Source organism: Corvus kubaryi, unplaced genomic scaffold (genome assembly GCF_017639235.1).
Source record: "Corvus kubaryi isolate FWS band 111438036 unplaced genomic scaffold, C.kubaryi_AGA036_p1.0 37398, whole genome shotgun sequence".
Lineage (NCBI taxonomy): Eukaryota > Metazoa > Chordata > Aves > Passeriformes > Corvidae > Corvus > Corvus kubaryi.
Genome location: NW_024581137.1, coordinates 41,874,518 through 41,896,922, shown reverse-complemented (window position 1 = coordinate 41,896,922; position 22,405 = coordinate 41,874,518). Strand labels below are relative to the sequence as shown.

Here is a 22,405-nt window from a genome sequence, read left to right as displayed (position 1 = left end):
GGGCCACCACACCATGCCAGTGTGGACATTGGGGTCAAGAGCAGTGAGAGAACAGTACCACATGCCAAGGGTGCCTTCAGGGATGTATGATTCACAGAGCGAAATGAAAGCAGTAAAGGGTATCAAGAGGCACTTTTGACCAGAGGCTGATCAGAGAAGCATCCTTCAGATGGGTCAGGAGGGAGCTGATGAGATGAAGATCCATATGGAAGAGGAAAAGGGAGAGGGGGAAAAAAGAGAAAAGCATACAAAGTGGTTTCTGTTGCTTTTTATTGGTGTTGCATACTTTAATAAGAAAGGTCTTTCATTCATGTCAAAATACTCCAGTAAATCAGTTCAAGTCCTCATAGTTGCAAAGATGCCATCTTCTAAGTCTTTGCTTTCTCCCTCAGATTTTTAGATTCCCCACCAGTATTTGTGCCCAATCCCTGAGAGTGTTCCCAGCTCAGCACACTCAGTTCTGCCTGGTTTTACTTTTCTTATCTTGCATGGTTTCAGTTTACAAACTCTCAGAGCTCAGCGACAGCTTCCTCAGTGATGGTGAACCAGGGTCAGGCAACGGAGCTGCACAAAACCAGCCAAGGGTCAAGGCCAGCTGGAGCCCTGGGCTGCGGATGCCCTGAACCTGACAGCACAGCTCAGGGAAGTTGTGTGGTCCCTCTGTGACATCAAACTCACATTGAGTAGGAAGGACAACTGCATCGGCCAGATCCCATCTGGATGTGATGATGCAGGAGACTGGTACCCACAGGGATGCACATCTCTTCCTTCACGGGGATGCACATCTCTTTCAGCACATGATCTGAGATGTATCAGTCAAGATGGGTCACAATGATCCAGTGAGCATGATATTCCATGCACACAACAAACTGAAATACATATACAATCTGTATACATGTACATTATATATACATGTGCATATACATAAAATCATACAGTCTCAGATAAACAGACTGCTAAACTATAAATGCTCATTCCATGTTAAACACAATTTTTGAGGGTTTAAATAAAAATTTTAATGCTTTCTTCCTCTTTTAGCTCAGAATTATTGCCAGACAAGAAGTAGAACCACTCCTCTCAGCACCGCCCCTGCCCCTCCCGCAAAAGCTGTTTCCGTGGTACCTAGCCTCACTGCAGCAGGCATGTACACAAATCTCTCAAGAAAACAACAGCTCCACTTTTATAGTAGGATCTTAAGGCTAGGGGAAGCCTTAGTCATGGCCATGGTTAAAGGACTTGTTTAAGTGGTCAGAATTTCAGTCTTGGGCTTTAAATTACAGATACTCAGCAGAATTGCATCCAGCTTCTGAGTCTTCACTGGATCTGATTTTTGCTGCTCTTTCTCCCCACCATTTTTTACTTTCTACATAGTGAAGTCTGATTTTTAAAATTTTTGTGTCATTCACTAATGAATTTGGGTAGGAGTAAGGTGGGGGAAAAAAACCCCAGCATCTCCATATCAAGTTGAAGTGTTGCAAAAATCATGACTTTGAAGCTTTCTGAGAAAGATATAAACTTATCAAATATCCACACACATACATATGCACCTCTTCTCCTCTTAGGTGAAGTTATAATAACAAAATAATGTCTTCTAGTTTTCCTTTCCACTGAAAATTGTTGCATACATACACTTTTCCTTCTAGTCAGAACTCATGGCAGTTTTTAAAATCCTGCTGACAGAAGTAGAGTGACAACAGTGTCACAACACAGAATGACAACACAGTTCACAGAACTTAAGTGTGAACATTTCAAAGGGTACCTGATTGCAAAAGGAAAATAAAACTCTTGATTTGCAGCCCAAGTATTAGCCTGAAAGGAACTTAATTACATTAACTGCAAAATTCTTATTACAAGATTTAAAAAAAAAAATTATGATTCTTGTATTTTGAGTTGTAATATAAACTGAAATTTATCCTACAAAGACTGATTTTAAATTGTGCCATGAAAAAGCTTAGAGAATTAAAAAATAGTTATGCTAAAAAGACTTTATGATAATGGGTGGTGGTGAAGAATTTGAGTGCATAACAGAGACATCTGCTTTGCAAGCAAAAAAAAATTACCAAGGTGGTCTCAATGACACTCCAAATATTGTTTATTTCTTCTGTCTATCCTCTAAAACCAGATCTACACACAGCATCATCCCTAACAACATCTATTACAGCTATCAAAAAAGGAAAAAGGAAAGGCAATATACAGAAGGGAATTTAGGAACACAGGACTGGCCAATTGTTTCTGGGGAACTGGAGATACATGCATCATAGAATTGCTTTCATAAGGTGATCAAAATACATCTTAAATTAAAGTGACAGGAAACTCATTGGAGGAGAGTTAAGGGACATTGGAGGTTAAAGAGACCAATTTTTGTCTTTTTGGTCCTTACCCACACAGCCATAAGGCACAATAACTCATCAGTTGCTCAGCTGCACAATTACTTTTAAGCTGTTCCATTTAAATGTAAGTTGATTTATGAAGCAGATCATGCAATTAATACAAGGGAAAAAACCTCATAAATGAAGATGATGCTTCTGCTGTCCCTGAACTGACCGAAGAGCCACCACCACGGGACATGGGAGATCCACTCTTCACCCTGAGGCTTAGCACAACAAGCTAAGTGCTCACAGAAGGCAAATTTTACTTTGGACGGATTTTTTTAAAAAGTGATTTATATTTCTTCCACCAGCTGTCAGCTGTGCCTTGCAGAAATGAGTAACAATTTGTTTGATATTGGGCACTACAGAGATCTTAGTAGTTTGTGAAGTAGTTTTCAACTAGCTTTTATACTGGCTCTATACAGTACTGAAAAGTTCACTTTGCACTCAGTATCTTCTGGCTCAGCTTCATCACTGTATTTTGAACAGGGGTTGACTGGGTATTAGGTTTGATTTGTCTTTAGTAAAGTAATTCTAGTGTCAGGACAAAGTAACACAGTGGATAACTCTATTTTGCATTCAGATCCCTCTGAGAAGAAAGGTATCTAGACGTAAAACTATCTCTTTTCACAATAATAGAAATGCATAAGAAAGTAAGAACTTTACCATTAGTGACCCAGGAGCACAATGAACAAAGATGTTGGCAATTCAGGTGCTGCACACTTCCTGGAATCAGGACTTAAAAGCTAGATTTAACAGTTTGAAAATGTAACATCGTTTTGCCTTTTGTAAAAGAAGTGAGGACAGTTTTTCTGTTTTCAGAAATCATCAGTGTATCTTCAGCACCCAATATAATTTCAGAGAATCCAGCATATTCTTTTGATAACAGATAAAGTAAAACCATACAATTTGGAAGTATATTAAATATTTAAGTATCTGATAGTTTTCTAAAATACGTAGTTGTAGATTTCTGAGACTGAGGAAGTCAAAGGGAGAGACTGAAAGAGATTATGTGACTAACTTGAGGAAGCAAACCTCCATGTTGAATAATGACCCTTTGTCTTCCACCAATTTAAAACCCCCAGGGAAGTACTTTACAAATTTAACATTTTCAAAAGGCAGACCTGGTCATCTATTGAAGGCAAACAACTCCAAAGTTTCTTTGGAGTACGATCATTCCAGAAAAGTCTTTCATCAAAAAATGTAATCCAGAGTGATACATCACTTACAGCAATACAATCACCTGCATGAGCAAACACAGCTTGTCAGTAATTGTGCTTCCTTGCCCTAGGCATAAGTTTGTTACATATAGGAAGTGATAATACTTGCGGTTAGAGTTCCCAGTATCAAATTTTCCTTTCCCAGTTCACACTTACTCATACCTATGCTTATCCACCAGCAGTTACATAAGATGCAATTCCAAACATTTATAATCCACCTCTTGCAAGCAATAAACCACATCAAATTAGCCCCTGACGTGCTTTGTACTAGCAAAGTAATTTCCAGATCCATCATGAAGTATCAGGACTATTATTTGTCTACAGTCAGTACAGCCATTTTTTCCGACAGTGTTACCTGCAAGTGCTTGTTTATATGAACTTATCATCCCTGTCACATAACTGAGAGACCCTCAGGCAAAAGGACAAATTTAGCATAATTTCTTTCCCCCATTTCTGGGAGTTGGAGTACATATCCATCTGATCCAACATCATGAGATGTCCCAGAAGCAACATCAGCGATGCTCCAGACTACTGATTTCTCCTGCTGATGGTCCATCACACCCTACACATTACAGCATTTTTGGGGACCCTGAACCCTGCCATTACCTTGACTAACCTGTTCCCTTGTATAGCTGTGTACAGTTCTATCTACAGACCGCCCTTCACAATAAGCCCTTTCCACATGGCAGCCATCAGAGCGGAGAATGTTTCTTTCCATTTGTTTTTTCGTACATTTGTTTTTCCTAAACCTCCCCTGTGGGACTTCTTGCTCTTCTCAGAAGAATGTTGCCTCCATCTACTCACCTACTGCTACACCTAACTACTGTAATGAAAATTCAGTGTGTAGCTTAACCTGAAAGGCAACAACAACAAATAATTTTCTTCCTCATTAATGCTTCATAATTGTTATGTATAACTTTCTTTGTCCAGCCATTTCCACATCCTGGAAATAGTAATTTTCACCACATTTCTTTAAAATTTGTAGCATGTGGTAGATGTTCAGGCCCTCAAATTTTACTGGTAGTCAGCACAAGATACTACCAACTCAGAAGGTTTGCTTCTACAGTGCTTGCCAGATTCAACAAGCAGGTAGGTTCTACCATCTTAAATATTCTGAAAGTGGGGTTTTTTTTGACTGACAACTGCTTTCAGTAAATAGGAATTCGTATTTTATTTCGCAGACTCATCTTTGAGAGATGATAGAGGTACAACAGCATGTTAGGAAAAAGAACATCTGCTTAATGTCAAAGTAGTGCCCACTAACTCAGCAATGACTGTCATTAGTGTCAGCCGTGGATGCAGCCGCTGCTCTGTCCTTTCAGCTGCGTTAAGTGACAGGAACCAAACCCAGAGGGCTGAGGCATCGGTGGGAGTCGGCACAGGGAGCAGAGGAATTAGCAGGAATTAAGCGTTAGGAAAGACTCCACAGAAGTTTTGCTACCACAAAACAATACATCAAACAAACAAAAATCTACTCATATTCCTTTCTGTTGACTTGAAATAGACCTGGAAAAAATTCCAATTTTCACTGGATTACAGTTTAAGCGCAAACTTTAGGTTATGTCTTTTTTTTGCAAACCAAAATGCAAGTAGGGCACAAGCTAGAATGGAAATATAAATGATTATTTAGCTCAGGTCTGATCTTACAGAGTCAGCAAAAGAAGCAAAGTAAGATCAAGACCTTAACCACAGGAGAGAAAAGTACAATATGCATGTCCCTGTTATATAAAATCTAGTGCACTTGTATTGGTTTAGCAGGCTGTATTATACTCCCTTCAAACTTGTATTTAAAGAAAAAGAATAACAAGGCATTTGAATTTAGCATACAAAGATTACAAGAAACTGAAAATGATACAAAGCCTGAAGAAAAGCAGAACTGCCTGCGGGCTCAGTTATCAGCCTGGATGACAGGCATATGAAAATAAGTTGCTTGGTCATTGTAACATGAAACTATGAAAAAGCCTCCCCTGCAGAGTAAGACATAATCTATGCAGCTTTTTCCCAAGAACACTATCTCCCCTTCCTTAACCCAGAACTCACTACAAGCTCCCCATATGCCACATCATTTTCAAAACACCAAACACTGAGGTTTGCATACAAGACCTAGGTATTATTTGTGCTCTTGATTTAGAGAATTTTTAAATTATTATTTTAGACTCTTTCATTAAAGCAAAATTGATTCCAGATTTACCGCTGAAAAGTCTCTAGTAGCATATAATGCCATGAATGAATGTGTTGTTTTGTTAACCTGGAACCATCACATATTTCTGGATACTCCACAATCAATGAGTACTGATCTAATTATCATTAAGGTTTCTGACTTTAATTACTCTTAATTACACTTTATAAAAATGAAAACATAAAAAGCTTGTATAATATTACAAATGCTTATGACTGCCTTTCACTTACAGCCCTTCAAAAACTGCAAGAAATGACCATGTCTAGCAAACCCCCGTTAGGAATGCCACCTTGTGGATAAGAGCTGTATGGAACAACGATTCCAGGTAAATTTCACTAAAACTTTCACTTGCAAAATACTGGTTTTGCAGAAATGAGCCGCTTGTGCGATGTTTCAGAACTGCATAGAATCCTTTTATTAACCTTTCTGGTTGAAAACTACTGTGAACATGGCTTTCCCATCCTCATCTGTATAAAATGCAAATTAATTATGCAGGGAGCACTGGTTTCATTATGAGATGGGATGCATTTATTACCATTTTAAACAGAATCAGATTGCCACAGATACTTAGTAAAAAAGTCCCCTAAATGCCTGCTCTATTTAGATATAATTTAGTGAATTAGTTTAAAATGTAAAGAAAATATGTATGGGGAATTAGAGAATTAGGTTGTGAGCTGTAAAACCTGCCTGCAGAGGCACATGGCAGAACAAAGGAGCACATGGCGGCACACAAAGGCTTGTCTCCACCGGGCCCTGGGGGAGGAGGTGTCACACGGCAGAGCCCTATAGAGAGGAGCCTGCTGGCAGCTGACAGACAAGTGAACAGCGAGTCACCACCCCATAGGAGGACATTGAGAAAGTGTGTTGGTGATGTGGCAACATGGGATAGATCACGCCATATAAGGAAATACTGTGTCTTAGAAAAGTGTATAAAACCAACTCACTCCTTTGAATAAAAGATTCAGATTCCCTGTGGGTCTGGGTCCAAGATTCAATCGCCAGCAAATGGTGCCCCGTGTGAGGAATTCATTATAAGCCTATCTGTGCGTCCGTCGGTGAGCCCCATGGGACTTGAAGTGCTGCTGCAAGCAGCAGGAACACTGGCCAGCGATAATGCCTGGTACCACGTTATGTCTCTGCCCTCTGCGGAAGTGCAGCAGCGGCAGATGCGGCAGGGGAGAACGCGAGCGCGCGGCAGCAGAGGGCACAGGCCGGCAAGCGCCTGGCGGGGCCGCACAGCGCTGGCGAGCACACGGCAAAGTCGCGTGGCGGCCGCGCCCGGAGGCCGCCCCCACACCGTGGATGGGCGGGATCAGCGGCGCTGAAAGCTGGCGGGGCTGCAGCTCTGCTCAGCACAAGGCGGGGGCCATGGGCGGCTCTCTGCATGTAAGAAGTGAAGAGATGGGCTGGCGGACCTCGGCCGGCCGCCAGAGGACCTCTGCAGAGCTGCGCGGCCACCCAGGCCCGCACAGCCAGCGGGGCTCACGTGGCCAGGGGTACCCACACGGACAGCCAGGCTCAAGCCGCTACAACCGGGCTCCTGTCTCCTGCCCCCTCCTCGGGGGTGGGGGAGCCTGCAGCATTCAGCATTTGCACCAGCTTGTGCAAGAGCAGCTGCAAGCTAATGCTTTTTTTTACCACGCCACCTTGTGACACCCTGCATTGTTCTGATTGATTTTTGTGATAGAAAATAATTATGATTTGTAAGCTATTTTTTAAAGCAAGAATTAGACTTGTTACCTTTTGAAACCTTTTGAAACCACTTTAAAAGTTAATGTTATTATAATTGTAATGTCCAAAGCCTAGATTTATATATATTCTGTGAAACAGTGAAGTATTTAAGCAGTTAATGATATTACCTTGCTTATTTTTACTTGGTGCACACTTGTTGTATTAGATGTATTATTTTATTGTTCATAGTAAGAAAACTGCATGTTATGTTCCATATTTTCCTGAATTGGGTAAATTGAAAGATGTTCGTGTTACATATTGTTAGAACAGAAAAGGGGGAATGCAGAGATGGAGTGTACCCCCCGCAAAAGACTGTAAAAAATTTTATACGTTCTTAATTTTTCAATCACATTCAGAATGATATTACTAAAGTTTTTAAGCAATTTTATAAGTATTTTTGAGAAACCCTCTCAGTCAAGGCTTAAGGCTCTGGCCAAGCCCTAGCCTTGGCTGACTAGGGATTTATACCATCAGACCCAAGGGTTTCTGCCCTAAAAGTGTAGTCAAGTCATTTTGACTTGCTAATTTGAGCTTACAAAAGCTGGACCCTCTTTCAAAGTAAACTTAAAAGTCTTGCCTAAGAAAGACTTTCTAAGTCTTCTCTAGATTCAACAAGACCTTCCAGCAGCTGCAGACTCTGAGTGATAGTAAAAGCTTTAGACAACTTCATGTTGTTTCTCAAAGTTCTACCTGTTTAATAACTGTCATAATTTTTATTTGTATAAAACAGAAAAGGGGGAATTATGGGGAATTAGAGAATTAGGTTGTGAGCTGTAAAACCTGCCTGCAGAGGCACATGGCAGCACAAAGGAGCACATGGTGGCACACAGAGGCTTGTCTCTACCGGACCCTGGGGAAAGAGGCGTCACACGGCAGACCCCTACGGAGAGGAGCCTGCCAGGAGCTGACGGACGAGTGAACAGTGAGTGACCATCCCATAGGAGGACATTTAGGAAGTGTGTTGCTGATGTGGCAATACGGGATAGGTCATGCCATATGAGGAAATCCTGTGCCTTAGAAAAGTGTATAAAACCGACTCACTCCTTTGAAGAAACGATTCAGATTCCCTGCCGGTCTGAGTTCGTGATACAATCGCCAGCAAATACGTTTTAATCAAAATACATTGCTAGAGCAGAACCTGTGAGTACATTTTACCTTCTCTAAGCTTTAACTGGTATATAAAAGTTCAAGTTTAACCACAAAAAGGAAGCATTGGATTTTCCCATTTGTCATATAAATCTTGTTCTGAGCTGAAAATTAATTGAAAATGGCCATTGGATTGCAAGTTGCTTGTAAAAGCAGAGAGAAAAGGGGTCCAAAAATATCTAATAAATTTTAAAAGATCTCTAACTTTAAAAAGTTTGGAAAAATAAATAATAATTAGCTACATTCAATAAAGCTGACATTTACACAGACACTTTCCTCCTGTGCTGTTCACCTCATTTTCATAATGAAAGTATATATAGCCCAAACCATCACAAGGCGAATTGTATAATGAAATTTAAAACTAATGAGGCATATCCTAATAGCCATGAGTCAAGTCAGGGTGTGCATTAGTAGTCCATTTGCAATTCTCTGGAGACAGAAAGAACAAGGCTAAACATATCCAGTAGGCTATTTAGCACACAACTTCCTCTGTGTACTGATCACACAACAGCAGAACTGAAATTAGTTCACAATCTCTAGCTCTCAAACCTCTGTGAAATGCTGTTCATGCTTTTGTTAACAGGCAAGTTACTCCTGGGGCAGCCAAACACGACTTGTGATTGTTTGGTTTGACCTCTTGTGTAACATGGGTCTGACTTGTCTGAATTAGTCCTCTTTCTATCAAATCACATTTTTTCAGGAAATCATATAATATGTCCAGACTAGGGATACCTTACTGTTCGGTTACGTACCTTTATCTCTTTTTGTAACATGTCCGACTTCTGCTTAGACTTGCTGGATCTTTCTCTGTTAGGTGGAACAGTTCATTATTATCAATTTTTCTCCAAAGAGGATTCATCTAGGCTGATTCTTCTTTCACTAAACTAAGCAGATTCTGTTTGTTGAGACTCTCATGCCAGTGCTTCTTTTTAATACTTTTATCACTCTCATGACTTTTCTGTCCAACTTCCCAGCATTACTGAAAATTGTGACTACTGAAATTTGGCATAATATTCTTCCAAAAGGTTACACCAAAGTCAAATACAGACAGTAGTACTACTTCCCTGACAGTATTCCCATTTCTAACCTCAGGATCTCACTGGTCCTTTTGACCACAAGGCATGCTGAAAATCTGTGTTCAGTTGAGAATGCACATTTCCAGACACTATTCAAAGTCAGCACTTCCTACCACAAATTGTTCAACTTGTTAAGTATGTTCTCAAACCTCTATGGTCCGAAAAACACAGGTCTGCTTTAGGCCAGAATGAAATGCAAATTGCTTACAGCTCCTAACCAGGCAATTAATCTTGCTCTGATTAAGTGGCTCCTTAGTATTTAAGTTTCGTGGCATTTGTAGATTTGAACAATCATTACTTTATTTCCTCCTATGTTCTTAATAAACTCATGGTTAAGAGCCAAATCCTGTGTGAATGCACATAACAAATCTGTTCAGTCATTCCTTTCTGATTTACATTTCAAGGTGTTTTGGGCTTGACTCAATTATTGTCATGATGAATTTTAAATTTGGGGGTGATACCTTGCATGTTTCTATAACAATAACTTCTTTAAAATAAAATAAACTATTTGAAAATCTAAGTCTATTCCAAATCTCAGTGACAAAATATCTAAATAAAATGCTGGAGTAACAATGCTGGTGCTATGTAACTGATTTCATGAAACTTGAGATACACTTTTTATGAAAAATGTGTTCCTATGTTGCACAAGGAACACACTGTGGATGCTCTCCTTGGTTAAATTCTATAAGATACTGTACATAAGCAAGTAAATCAGGTGTTTTCTTAACTCTGCTAAATAATTTTCCTATACAGTCAAGAAAGAGGCCAGACAGCATTTTAAACATTTATCAGGGAATAAAGTCTTCTCGAGTAAAAGGGACAAACAGATCTATGTCTAGGAGATCTTCAAAAGTTTTAGCTAAACTGGAGAGCAAGAGTCATCTTTTAGATTGCTACATTCTGAAAAATCTGAAGCACCAGCTTCCCAGTTCTCATAAGCAAGCTGAGCACATTGTAACTGCTGTGAAAAAACACAGTGACATTTAAATCCTCCTTAAGCTGCTAATACATGTTCAGAATCAATGGTCCATTCACATTAATTCTCTGACATTAACTGCTCATTGCTGTTTAAACCATTCAAGTAATTTTTAAGCCCATGATCCTGAAATGATATTAGAAGTGTACCAAAGTTGCTTCACAACAGCTAACAGACAACTAGCTCATCTCTCCACTGAACTAAACATGAATAAGAAACATTAAACAGTCAGAGATTTGCTTTTCCATACTAATCCTCAGAATACAGGCTTTGCATGCAGCACTGGACAAGTCTGTGGTGCAATGTAAACAGAGTGTTTAGACATTTGCTGGTTTTGATCTGTGTTTCTTTTTCTATACATACTTCCTTCCAGAATGATGCAGATTATCTCACTAAAACCTTAGTCTTAGCAGTGAATTACGACATTGTCATCAACTATACCCCTAATTTTCAAGGAAACACAGGATGGAACACATCTTTCATGACTTAAGAATATCAAACTCCGAAAACCACTCATTTTAGTAGATTTTCTTCATAGCAGATTGATAAGGATTTACAAACATATTTGCAAAGAAAGTGCTATAGTGTGGATCCTGCAGTATTTATTTAGAAAAAAATACAGTGGATACAAATGAGTAATGTGTATTTCAGGTATGCCAAACATGATATACTTAATAGCAATGTCTGTTCTTGATGTCCTTGAAAGCAAAGCTGACCTTTTGAACAACAAGAATCTTCCCTGTAGAGTTCCATCAGATAAAATGTTCCAGCACCTCAAAACTGTAAACAGCAATCCTTTCTAGATCATAAAATATTAAGAACACAAAATTATCTTCTGATGCTCTATTCATCCTTTACCTTACATTACTCTCTGTCACCCTGAGAAGAAGGGCTGTGACTAAATGCAAGTAATGAGCACCTGGTACATCTGTAAGCAAAACAAAGCATTTCTCACATAAATAAAAAGTGTAAACATAGACATTATATTTGTCCTTACATTTGTTCAATTTGTCCCTAAGGTTTTCCATGTAGTAGCAAGTGTTCAGCAAAGATTTATCTGTACAGAAGAATAACAGCTTAACTAAAGCTATGTTATTACTCTGGGTCAACAAAGCCAGTGGAAATGTGTAGTTCTGCATGCTCACACTCTCCATCAACCTGGATTTTGTTGATTGATATTGCAACATCCTGCTAGACAAATAGGAACGAACTGTGTACACAGCAAACCTAAATGGCTTAAAGAATCCTGCTAACCAGCACAATATAGATTTGCTGTTCTGTACCATTGGCACACCACCTTTGCCTTAAGACGTTAATAGAAAATAACGTATGGCAGCACTCAGTGTGCACAGTGTCTGCACGCTGAACACACAAGACAAAAAGGGCACTTATGCCCAGTCTTTAATGCCTTTTGAATCTTTCATAATACTGACAGTGGGGAAAAAAAGGACTATAACAGTAGCACAATATTTGTTGAACCACGGTATATTACTGACACTAAGAAAATCTAAGCTGGGAAGAAAGGGGGATTGCTATCCTATGTACACACAGCCAGCTATTCTGAGCATGCTGGAAATTTTTTCCCTTCCATTCCTGTAGGCCCTGCAGAACAAAAGACTGTACACTACAGCTACGAGAACACAGCATTAACACCAGGTCACAAATACTGTGTACATCCAGGATCACAACACTACTGCAGCATTTTGTAATGTCCATTACTAGGATCCACAAGCAGATGTAGTGCACAAAAATAGTTTACTGAAGTTAACAGACACTCTGAGAAATTTATTAATAGTGTATGTGCTCATTAACCACTGCCCTTATACACCTTTAGTCCACGTTGAAAGCCCTTACCTAAGTACAAGTGCTCATTTTTTTACTTATTTAATTTATATCAACTGCTATAGTGGCTCATGTGATAGGAAAGCAGCAACTAGAAATTCAAATCATACTTGGGTTACTGCCATGAACTTTGAAATAATGATTAAGTCATGCCAAAATAAAACCCCTGCTAGTTTATTTCTGACCAGTTTATCTAACACTGAGTTATCTCAGGGTAGGATGTTGGCTTCTAGTCTTATCTTGTTTAGAATCTCAGTTCTTCCCTCTCAGGTACTTTCTAAGAAGACAAGCTCTTCTTTGAAGATGTTTCCACAAAGTATTGTAACAGTGTGTGACAAATTGCCCTGTCATGCCAAATTGAATTAAGCCCCATGGAACTAGGTACTGCAGGATTTCCACCAAGTCTGTATGCTGAAACCAAACCTTGTCCCAGTAATTCAATCCAGGCAATTTGGTTTGTTTGGTTTTTTTTTTTCTGTTTTCAAGATTTAGAATTCTGGTTTTGTACGGAGCACATCCAGAGAAAAAAATTACATTTTTTTCCCACTTGGAATTACTGTAAGAATCAGACTGGAACATACAGAAATACAAGGTGGATGTTCACTCAACACTGATACGAGCACTGCTTCTTTCTTGGCAATATGCTTATGAAACTTTTTCTTACAGGACTTGGATTTTTTTTTTAATTACATAATCATGGTCTTTCTCATGCCATGTTTGGAAAATGATGAAAATTCCCCTGCCCTACAAGGACACTGAGTAAGTCAAATCTTTCCACACTGGAGGAGGTTCAGTGGGCACTTCAGCACAGTTTTCCAATGCTTCAGTGGTGGTTAGGAAGAGATTGGAGGCTCTCTCTTCCAAGGAGCCATATGGAGATGACAAGGGGGAAGCTGCACCAGGAGAAGGTTCATTTTGATATAAGAAACAAATTTTTTCAGTGAGAACACAATCACTGGAACAATCGCCCCAGCAATGTGGAAGAGTCTCCATCTCTGGAAGTTTTTAAGACATAACTGGACAGGGTGCTACATAGTCTCATCTAGGCTCCCTTAGTCACAAAAGATTGGCCCGGATGTTTTCAGATCACTTCCAACCTGGTCTGTTCACAATTCCATGAAAACAAAAAGTTATTTTTCAAAGTTCTTGCAGACATAGTGAATGAGGTTTGAGCAAAGAACTAGAAAGGTCCTAAAAAAGTATCTAAGAATGGGAGAATCTAGAAAGCTACTGTGTCACACCCATGTTCTCAGCTACATTTAATGATACTGTGTATGGATTCACTGTGGCAAAGGCACATCATGCTTGAGACTTTTACCTTACGCTGGAGGAAATGACAATTCTTTAAAATAGTTTGCTAGATGGTGTCTTGTTCACTTCTAGTGTGGCAAAAAGTACAAGCAGGCACATAGAGGAAGCTGTCAGATACGGCAACAGTTCAAAGCCCCAAGAGAATGTAGGAAATGTTGCCTACTGAAGAGGCAAAAAAAAAAGTTATCAATTACCAGATTATTTGAATCTTAGTAGGAAACACAACTTCCCATATCTATATGTCCTTATATCTGAAGATTCTTAGCTCTTTACCTTTAACTGCATGCCACTCAAAACTTCCAATACATCATTTTACCATTTCTCATAGTGTGAAATGTAGTTTATGTCCTTGCGAAATATAATCTTCAATTAGCAGAATACATTTGTCCATAACCACATGATCTCCCAGGACAATCCAGTCTATTTTTTCTTCAGGGAAAAAAAAAAAAAGCAAAGAGCCTGTCATTAGCAAAACCACGTAGATATATTTTAGGTTACATAATGAACACTTCTGATGCTATCACACTGGAATTCATCCTTCACTTTCCTTGATGAGATGCCAAGCAATTTGGGAAGCTTATTTCTTACGCTAATTCATGCAAAGCATGAATAGAACAGAACATCAAGGAAATTAACTTATGAAAAATATGAAAACATAAGTATTAGAACAAGAAAAGCTATATGATCTCAAAGACAAAACATAATACAAAAAACATATGCAAATAAATGGTGAAGTCTGATTCTTATTTAAGAAGATGGCTGTTACTACTAGCAGATTCTCCTATAGTACTAAAAAAGGATTCTAAAGTTGAAAGTTCAAATAAAAAACATCTAGGAAAAAGACTACAAGACAGTGGAGGAAGAGCCACACCTCAAATATATTAAAAATATTGAATTAGGTATTCTATTTGACACAGGAAAATATTTGGGAGAAAAAGGTATTAAAAAAAAAGATCAGATTTTTTTACTTAGACACTGGCCACACAATACATAGAAGGTAATATATCACAAAAGTCAATGGTTCAAGGATTAATAATAGTACAAGGATACTTTAATCTTTGTAGTGAAATCAACTCTCGTTAGTAACATATGAACACCATTTTATTATCTTATTATGTTTCAGTGCCCTAAGTGAAATGAGTGGAAGTTTAATTAGAACATCCACTGACCAAAGGTTCACATCATTGTGGCAACAAAACCAGAGCTATTAGTTCCAGAAAGGTCAGACTTCATTATCTGCCTCCTTCCATCGAGGATCCTTCAGGCTTGTGAAGCAGACAGCACTGCCAAGGAAAGCCAGCAGTACTGGCTTCTCTACTGTGTGTGATCCGCAAAATGCTCTTCCTCTTAACAGTTTTACACTCTCGATTCACAACCTTTCACCACCACTAGAAATCTCACACATTACTTACAAATACTGTTGAAAGCTCGACAACTGAATCTAAAACTGTGTGATAAGCTGTGGACTGGACACAGGCCAGATGAACAATGGCTTTAGTAAAACATGCAGCTTGTTAAGAAGGTATTACAATTGTGGACATTGGATCAGTTGCTCAAAAAACTTTCATAAAATGATTTTGAATTAAGGTTTCTATATGGGACATCAGTGCAGTCATATCAGCAGCACAGACCTGGTGATCCCCATTTCCTGTCTTTTTCAGGGTCTCTAATAGGCCCCAGTGGATTGGAGGCAGAGCACTGTAAGAACTCAGCAGGTGTAGCTGACTTAATGGATTCTGGTTTATTTCTGCAATCCTCAAGGCCCTCAAGATAGCAGGTGCAAACTTAGAATAATGAGCTGTAGATGAAATAATAATTGGGCAAGTTCTATCTTGTAATCGATCTGCAACTACTTTAGCTACAGCTGTGTGTGTATCCAAAATATATCCTGTAGTACTGTACACAGAGTGAATGGCAGCCAGGCAGTCTTCATGAGAGCACCAGCCAGCCACTAAGTCCTGTTGAAGCTTTCCAAGTAGATCTTTCTGCAGCTGGAAGTGGCCCTGATTTTCCAGCTGATTAAATAATTTTGTCACCAGTTTTCCATCTTCATTAACAATCAGGTGTAAGTATCGCTCAAGATTGGAGGACTTCAAAATATCTACTGCTGGTGAAAAAGTGGAAACTAATTTTCTTCCCCTCAAATCATAAACACCTGTTCTTATGAAGTCAGTCAAAACATTGTTTTCATTGGAAGCACAAATACATTTTCTAATAGGAATGCCCATCATTTTAGCATAGAGAGCAGCTAACATGTTGCCAAAGTTTCCCGTAGGAATGCAAATATCTACAGGGCTTCCAAAAGAAATAATACCTTGATGAACAAGATCAAGGTATGCAGAGGCATGATAAACTATCTGAGGAAGCAGTCGTGCCCAGTTTATGGAGTTTGCTGCAGCTAAAGCTGTTCCATATTCTACTGTAAGAAAGCCAGTAAAATCAGAGTTAGTAAAGATTTGCTTTATAGCTGTCTGGCAAAAATCAAAATCAGATTTGACACCCACTGACCAAGCATTTTCTTTCTGACAGCCAATCATTTGTGATTTTTGAATTGGGCTTACTCCATCCTCAGGAAAAAAATTCACCAGAGCAATTCTCTGTTTGTCAGTGTCATGGAGACGACTAAAACCATCTAGAACAGCACTCCCTGTGTCCCCAGAAGTAGCTACCAGAATCAAGTAATTGCAACTTCTGGGAATGCAGTAGGCAAATAAATGTGGCATCAACTGTAATGCAAAATCTTTAAACGATGCTGTTGGTCCATGAAATAACTCAAGAAGGAACTGGTTTCCTGCCAGATGCCTAACTGGGGCAATTTTAGAACAACTGAAGTTTTCTCCATATGCAGTTTCAATAATTTCTGCCAGCTTAGAAGCAGGAATATCATCAGGATGTATGCATCTTTCTAGTATCACCTGGGCTCTTTCAGCATAAGTTGCTTCTATCAGACCTTGCCATTCTTCAGCAGTGAATTTTGGAAGTCCTCTCTCAGGAACAAAGAGTCCTCCATCAAGGGCTAAGCCCTGAGTAACAACGTCACTGAAATAGAATTTATGAGAGTCTTCTTCCGTACTCCTTCCAGACCTACTAGACCTTGTTGAAATGAAAGTTTCCAGTTCTGAATCTTGGTATCTCTTCACAGCATCAAGTACCTTTTCTGCTACAACCTCTGCTGCAATATCCCCTCCACAAAGAACACGGATGTCAAACCACCTTTTGTAGAACTGCTTCCTAAATTGAAGTATGTCCTTGAGAGAAATACCAGGAGACAGGCCCACTATACGATCCATTTCCTTTGATTTCAGCCTGCTCATAATGACTGTTGTGGGCACATCCAGATATACAACTATTCCATTTTTCTTCATGTGCTGCATGCCAGCAGCGTGCATTGGATTGGACCCGCTAAGGGAAATTATACTTCCAGATGCTGAGAACTTCAACAGGGCTTTTCCTTCCTCCTCTAGAAATTCCTCATTACCAACATCCTGCAGTTTTTCTGACACGCTCATATTCCACGTTGTTTCAAGGACATCGTCATCTATGTCTATGACAGGGCAATCCAGTTTCTGGCCTACTATTCTCCCAACTGTTGTTTTCCCAGCACCTGGAGGTCCCATCAGGATAATATTTTTCTTTCCAAGAAGAGAATGACTTGATAACCATGACTTCCATATCTGTGCAAATGCAACAGGTCTTGAAAGCATCAGTTTTAAACACACGCTAGAAAGACTGTTTTGGGTTATTAGTCTTAAAGGCTGATACTGAAAAATGTGAAACATCTTCTGATGAGTTATTGTGGGTTTTTTTCCAAGACAACTTGACAATCCACTTAGCTGCTTCAGAAAGAAAAAAACAAAAAAACAAACAGTAACTAGTCCTTCAGCAAACACCTATGAAAAAACCCTCAAGGATATAAAACTTAGAACAAGACTTCAAACATAAATCCAGCTACAACTTCATCAGTGCCAAGGAGGTATTTTTCAGAGTAAGACTTATTCCCCTCTCCTGCATAGTTCCGGCTTGTTTCCACTGACAAATCCACCTTCAAACAGCCCATGTCCTCAAGGTAAAAAAAGACATCCAAGCCTAACACTGTAATACTGTTTGCAAATAATATTGCTTATAGGAATTCAAAGTCAAGTAGCTTTTCTTCTAGTACACCTGCTTTTATACTACACATTTTATACTACACATTTATAAGCAGCAATTACCTTGATTACCTTCTTGTAATCTTGTAAATGTTAACAAAACATGCATTTGTCCCACCTCCCAAGAAAACTTTTTTTAATACTTTCTTTCTAAAAAAACAAATGCAAGACCCACTTAAATACACAGATAACTCACGGTCTTGTGTAAGAGTTGCATTCAAACCTCTTCTGAAGGGATGACAAACCAAGCAAGGGATTTTTGAAGAACTTCTATACTGTAATTGTATTGAATATAAATTTGGGGATAGAGAGGGGAGGGGAGAGAGAGACAGAGACAGAAATCATGAGGACACTACCCACAAAAAAAAAAGTAACTCAGAAGGATGGGATTTCCAACAAAGCAAGAAACTCCCAACATTGTGCTTTGTTTACTTAGAGAAATAAGCACCAATATCAGCACTAATTGGAGCACATGATTTGTCTGTGATGTTTAGAGCAAAGGGGGAAAGACTCTCAAAATCTCCTTAAAACTGAGAGGGGGGCAGGGGGAAGAGCATTTGCTCACTTCTATGGGAAGTTGAGCTTGCAAACAGTAAGTCTGTGTTTGCACCAAATGCTGTGACCTGGTGGATATGCTGTAATTACAGGGCACAGATCAGAGTAAAGATGTGCATATCATACTGTACAGGCTTTTCCCCTCAATCTTTGTAAAGTATAAGGTGGTCATCCTGTGTAGATGCAATATAAAGGGTTTTTGTAATAGTTATTAAAAAGGAAAAACAAACTGCAAGGAGTAATTATAATATCCAGTATTACTCTAAAGCTGTACTGCAATAGTAACACACTCTACTGCATACAGAAGTATGTACATATTCCTTCCTGGGACAGGAAGAGACCTTCATATTAAACTTGCAGATGTAAAAAAGTTATATTTAGGAGTAAATAAACCCAAACCCGGTATATTTTAGTGACTTTATTTCCTGAATGTAAGAATCATTTCAAGCGCTGTGTGTGTGAACTAAGGGAATGAAAACCACGCCGAGCACAGTGTCCTACTTGCCATGTCCTGCTCCACTACAGATTAACTTTGAGCTGCAGTCACTTGCATTACACAAATAATGGGTGTAACATCTGGGCTGCTTTATGAATTTAGGCCATAGGTATTGATTAAAATCAGCTTGAGTTAACTTGGTGCAAAATCTTAATGAGCATTCCTTTACTCAGCTACTCATTTCAACCCATTCCGGTGTAACTCAGTTTTGCACTCACCCGCATAAAGTACATGTACACAGAAGCCTGCAACCATTGAATACAACTCATTTCTTTGAAATAGTTTTTTGTCCACTGCCAAAACTTTAACAGTAAAACCAGCTCAAATGATCCACCCACCCAACTTCAGATATAAACGCCATGCCAAAAGGGTGGGGTTGTTGCAGCAGAGCTTACACCCATACCTCCAATGACATTTTGTTTTAGCAATACAGCTCGACATGAACGAGGAAAACCCCTACCTATGATTAGCCGTGACCCACAATTTTAACAACCAGTGCCGATGATAGGCGCTCTAGTGAAAAATGGGCCTTGTTACTTGGATAGACACGAGACCAGCCCCCAAACCACGCTCCTGCATCGGCTCCCTGAAGGAGTCGAAGCGCGAACGGGAGGAGGGAGGGAGCCGGACGGACCGCACCCACCCACCCAGCCCCGGGGTGCGAGCTGCCGCCTCCGCTCGCTAGCGGCAGCGAGGCCCCTGTCCTGTCCTGTCCTGTCCTGTCCCGTCCTGTCCCGTCCCGTCCTGTCCCGTCCCGTCCTGCCCGATCCTGTCCTGTCCCGTCCCGTCCCCCCCTATCCCGGCTTGTTCCACCCCCGCCCCCCGGCGCCCTCAGCGCGGCGCGCGCACGTACCGGCGGGGGCGGGGACCGCTGCCACAGGTACCGCGCACGCGCAGTCCAACGGCCCGCCGCGCCCTGGCTCCCCGGCGCGCCCGCGCCGCGCGGTACCGGCAGGAGCTGCGCCTGCGCAGCCGTTCCGCGCCGGGCACTGGGGCAGGCGGCGGCGGCCCCGCCCCTCATGGCGCCGTTCGCCGCAGCGGGTTTCCCCGGTAACTGACAACAGCCGCCGGCCCCGCCCCGAGCCCCTCGGCGAGGCCGCGCTTCCCCATATCCCAACCCCGCAGCGGGGCAGGCGCCCCGCGCCCAGAGCCCTGCAAACAGGTGGGGTCTTCCCCGTGCCCCGGGTCCCGCGGCCGGAGCATGGCCACGCAGAGTGCCCAGAAGGGCGCCTCTGACCCCCCACCCCGGCCGGAGCAGCCCGGCAAACCTGCCAGGTATGTGGGTGTGACGGAGCCACTTGCAGGCAGGGTGGCTGGTTTTGGCAAGGCAATGCATTTAACGGGTAACAGGTATTAAACCCCCCCCCAAACAAACTAGTTTTTGTATAGTTATTTCTCCTCCTAACGAGTCACTAATATCAGGAAGGGCCTTGCGGTGCTGGAGCGTGTCCAGAGAAGGGCAGCGAACCTGGTGAAGGGTCTGGAGCACGAATCCAGTGAGTTCCAGTGAGGAACAGCTGAGGGAGCTGGGGGTTTTTAGCCTGAAGAAGAGGAGGCTCAGGGGTGAGCTTATCGCTCTTTACAACTGCCTGAAAGGAGGGTGCACCAGGTGGGGCTGGCCTCTTTTCCCGGGCAGTTAGTGACAGGACAAGAGGACATGGCCTCAGCTGCACCAGGGGAGGTTTAGGTTGGACATTAGGAAGAAATTCTTCACAGGAATGGGTGATTAGATACTGGAATGGGCTGCCCAGGGAGGTGGTGGAGTCCCCATCCCCATCACCAGGGAGGTGTTTAAGGAAATACTGGATGTGGAACTCAGTGCCATGGTCTAGTTGACAAGCTGGTGTTCTTTCCTAGCTTGGACTCAGTAATTCAGAGGTCTGTTCCAACCTAATTGATTATATGATCTGAGAGTTTACAGTCTGCTCCATGAGGTGATGATTCAGTTTGGTATCTTAAGTGTCATCTTGTTCATTGATAATTGACAAACACTCTTTCTGTGCACAGGAATTACATGACATCTTTGTTATTTGCGCTTAAAACAACTTCTCAGTGAGCAGCTGAAAAGTTGGGCTTTCTGATTTCCATGCTTCCCATGTGTCGGGTGTGTCCTCTGACACTGTTTCTTCTGCTTCTCTTTCTCACCTCTTACGTTATAAATATTAAAAAAAAAAAAGTGTTTTTCCAAGAGTTATGCAGATGTGTTGGGTTTTCTTCAAGTCTCTATTTATATAAAAGAAGGCTATTACACTTAGCATCTTCAGTGAAAGGGTAATGTAGGTCATAACTCAATAGCTTTAAAATAAGTAGCTGTATCAATGACACTCATTAGAACAAAGGTATCGTGTTTCAAGTAAAAGGATTCAGACTTGTGAGATTCCTAGTTCTGAATCTTTTCCACGTAAAAGTAGATTTTTAAGATTTTGTTTGTTTCCATTGTGAATGGATATAGTTTTGGACAGAGATACTTTTGAAGACAGAGGAAGGTGAAAGGACAATATGGCAAGGCATGCACACTAAACCCGTTCCTGACTTAATACCATTCAGAGATTTGTATACTCCATGCCCATCAGGTTCAGTTTAGGCAAGGGATTCCTTGGCTTGGATATAATCTGACTAAATCCTCTTCTGATCTCACTGGCTTCTGTTGTCACCACACTTGCTGCTTAGGTTCACAATGGGACAAATATTAAGCTGGTAACAGGAATGTTGAACCTGGTTAATAGTGTGATCTGACCAGTTTTAACTAATGCATACAAAATCTAGTTTGTTGTTTGGGGTTTTTTTTGCCAAATGAAATCATATAAATTTTACTCTCTGCTGGCTGGTACTGCTCATGAAACCACAGCAAACATCCTCATTTTCCCCAGCTTTGGTATCCGAAGATGACACCTAAGGAATAGGTGACATCTTCTTCTGTCTTCTTACAGATGTATTGTCTTTTTTTCCCTTGCTAAATGATGAACAGATTAGATTCTGATGTTCCCCATAACCATGTTTTCTTCCTTGCAGCCCTCTCTAACCCTATGATATTGGTGTGTGGCATTGAGCCACTTTCTTGGCCTGGAAAGTCACTGAAAAGATAACGGCTTCCCCATCTCTTTGTCCAAAGGAATGTGTATAGCTCAAATGATGTCTTTACCTCATGCCACTATGTAAGAAACTCAGTGTCTTCTCATTCATTTTCTCATTCCAAGACTCTGAACCCCACTAGGTCAAACTTCTCATAAAGCCAGTGCCTTTCTCTCCTGTGTGCTTACAATGCCACTCCTAGAAAATGGTGAGAAATACTGTTATTTATCAGTTTGGTTTGTGCAATGTCTATAGCTGTTTGCCATGAATTTAACAGAAAAAAA

The 22,405-nt window shown here is 40.7% G+C and overlaps 2 protein-coding genes across 10 annotated transcripts in view; one reads left to right on the top strand and one right to left on the bottom strand.

Annotated features, from left to right (window-relative positions):
• Positions 1–253: 253 nt before the first annotated feature.
• Positions 254–20,093, bottom strand: THNSL1 (threonine synthase like 1). Of its 5 annotated transcripts, none has more exons than XM_042043863.1 (3): positions 19,903–19,991; positions 18,195–18,273; positions 254–17,686 (listed from the first exon to the last, which is right to left on the bottom strand). In XM_042043863.1, the coding sequence occupies exons 2-3, from the start codon at positions 18,213–18,215 to the stop codon at positions 15,404–15,406; spliced, it is 2,304 nt and encodes a 767-aa protein (XP_041899797.1). In that variant the 5' UTR covers positions 18,216–18,273; positions 19,903–19,991; the 3' UTR covers positions 254–15,403. The 5 variants fall into 5 exon arrangements, with proteins under 5 accessions (XP_041899797.1, XP_041899799.1, XP_041899798.1 ...); XM_042043865.1 differs by having other exon boundaries at positions 254–17,683; XM_042043864.1 differs by having other exon boundaries at positions 18,195–18,268; positions 19,903–19,976.
• Positions 20,007–22,405, top strand: part of ENKUR (enkurin, TRPC channel interacting protein) — a 17,699-nt gene continuing 15,300 nt past the window's right edge. For 2 of the 5 annotated variants that reach the window (XM_042043871.1, XM_042043870.1), the window contains exons 1-2: positions 20,237–20,324; positions 22,247–22,329. In XM_042043871.1, the coding sequence (XP_041899805.1) occupies positions 22,311–22,329 (19 nt within the window). In that variant the 5' untranslated portion in view covers positions 20,237–20,324; positions 22,247–22,310. Of the gene's footprint in view, positions 20,325–22,061; positions 22,205–22,246; positions 22,330–22,405 lie in introns of all 5 variants that reach the window. The other 3 variants (XM_042043869.1, XM_042043868.1, XM_042043872.1) reach the window with 3 other exon arrangements.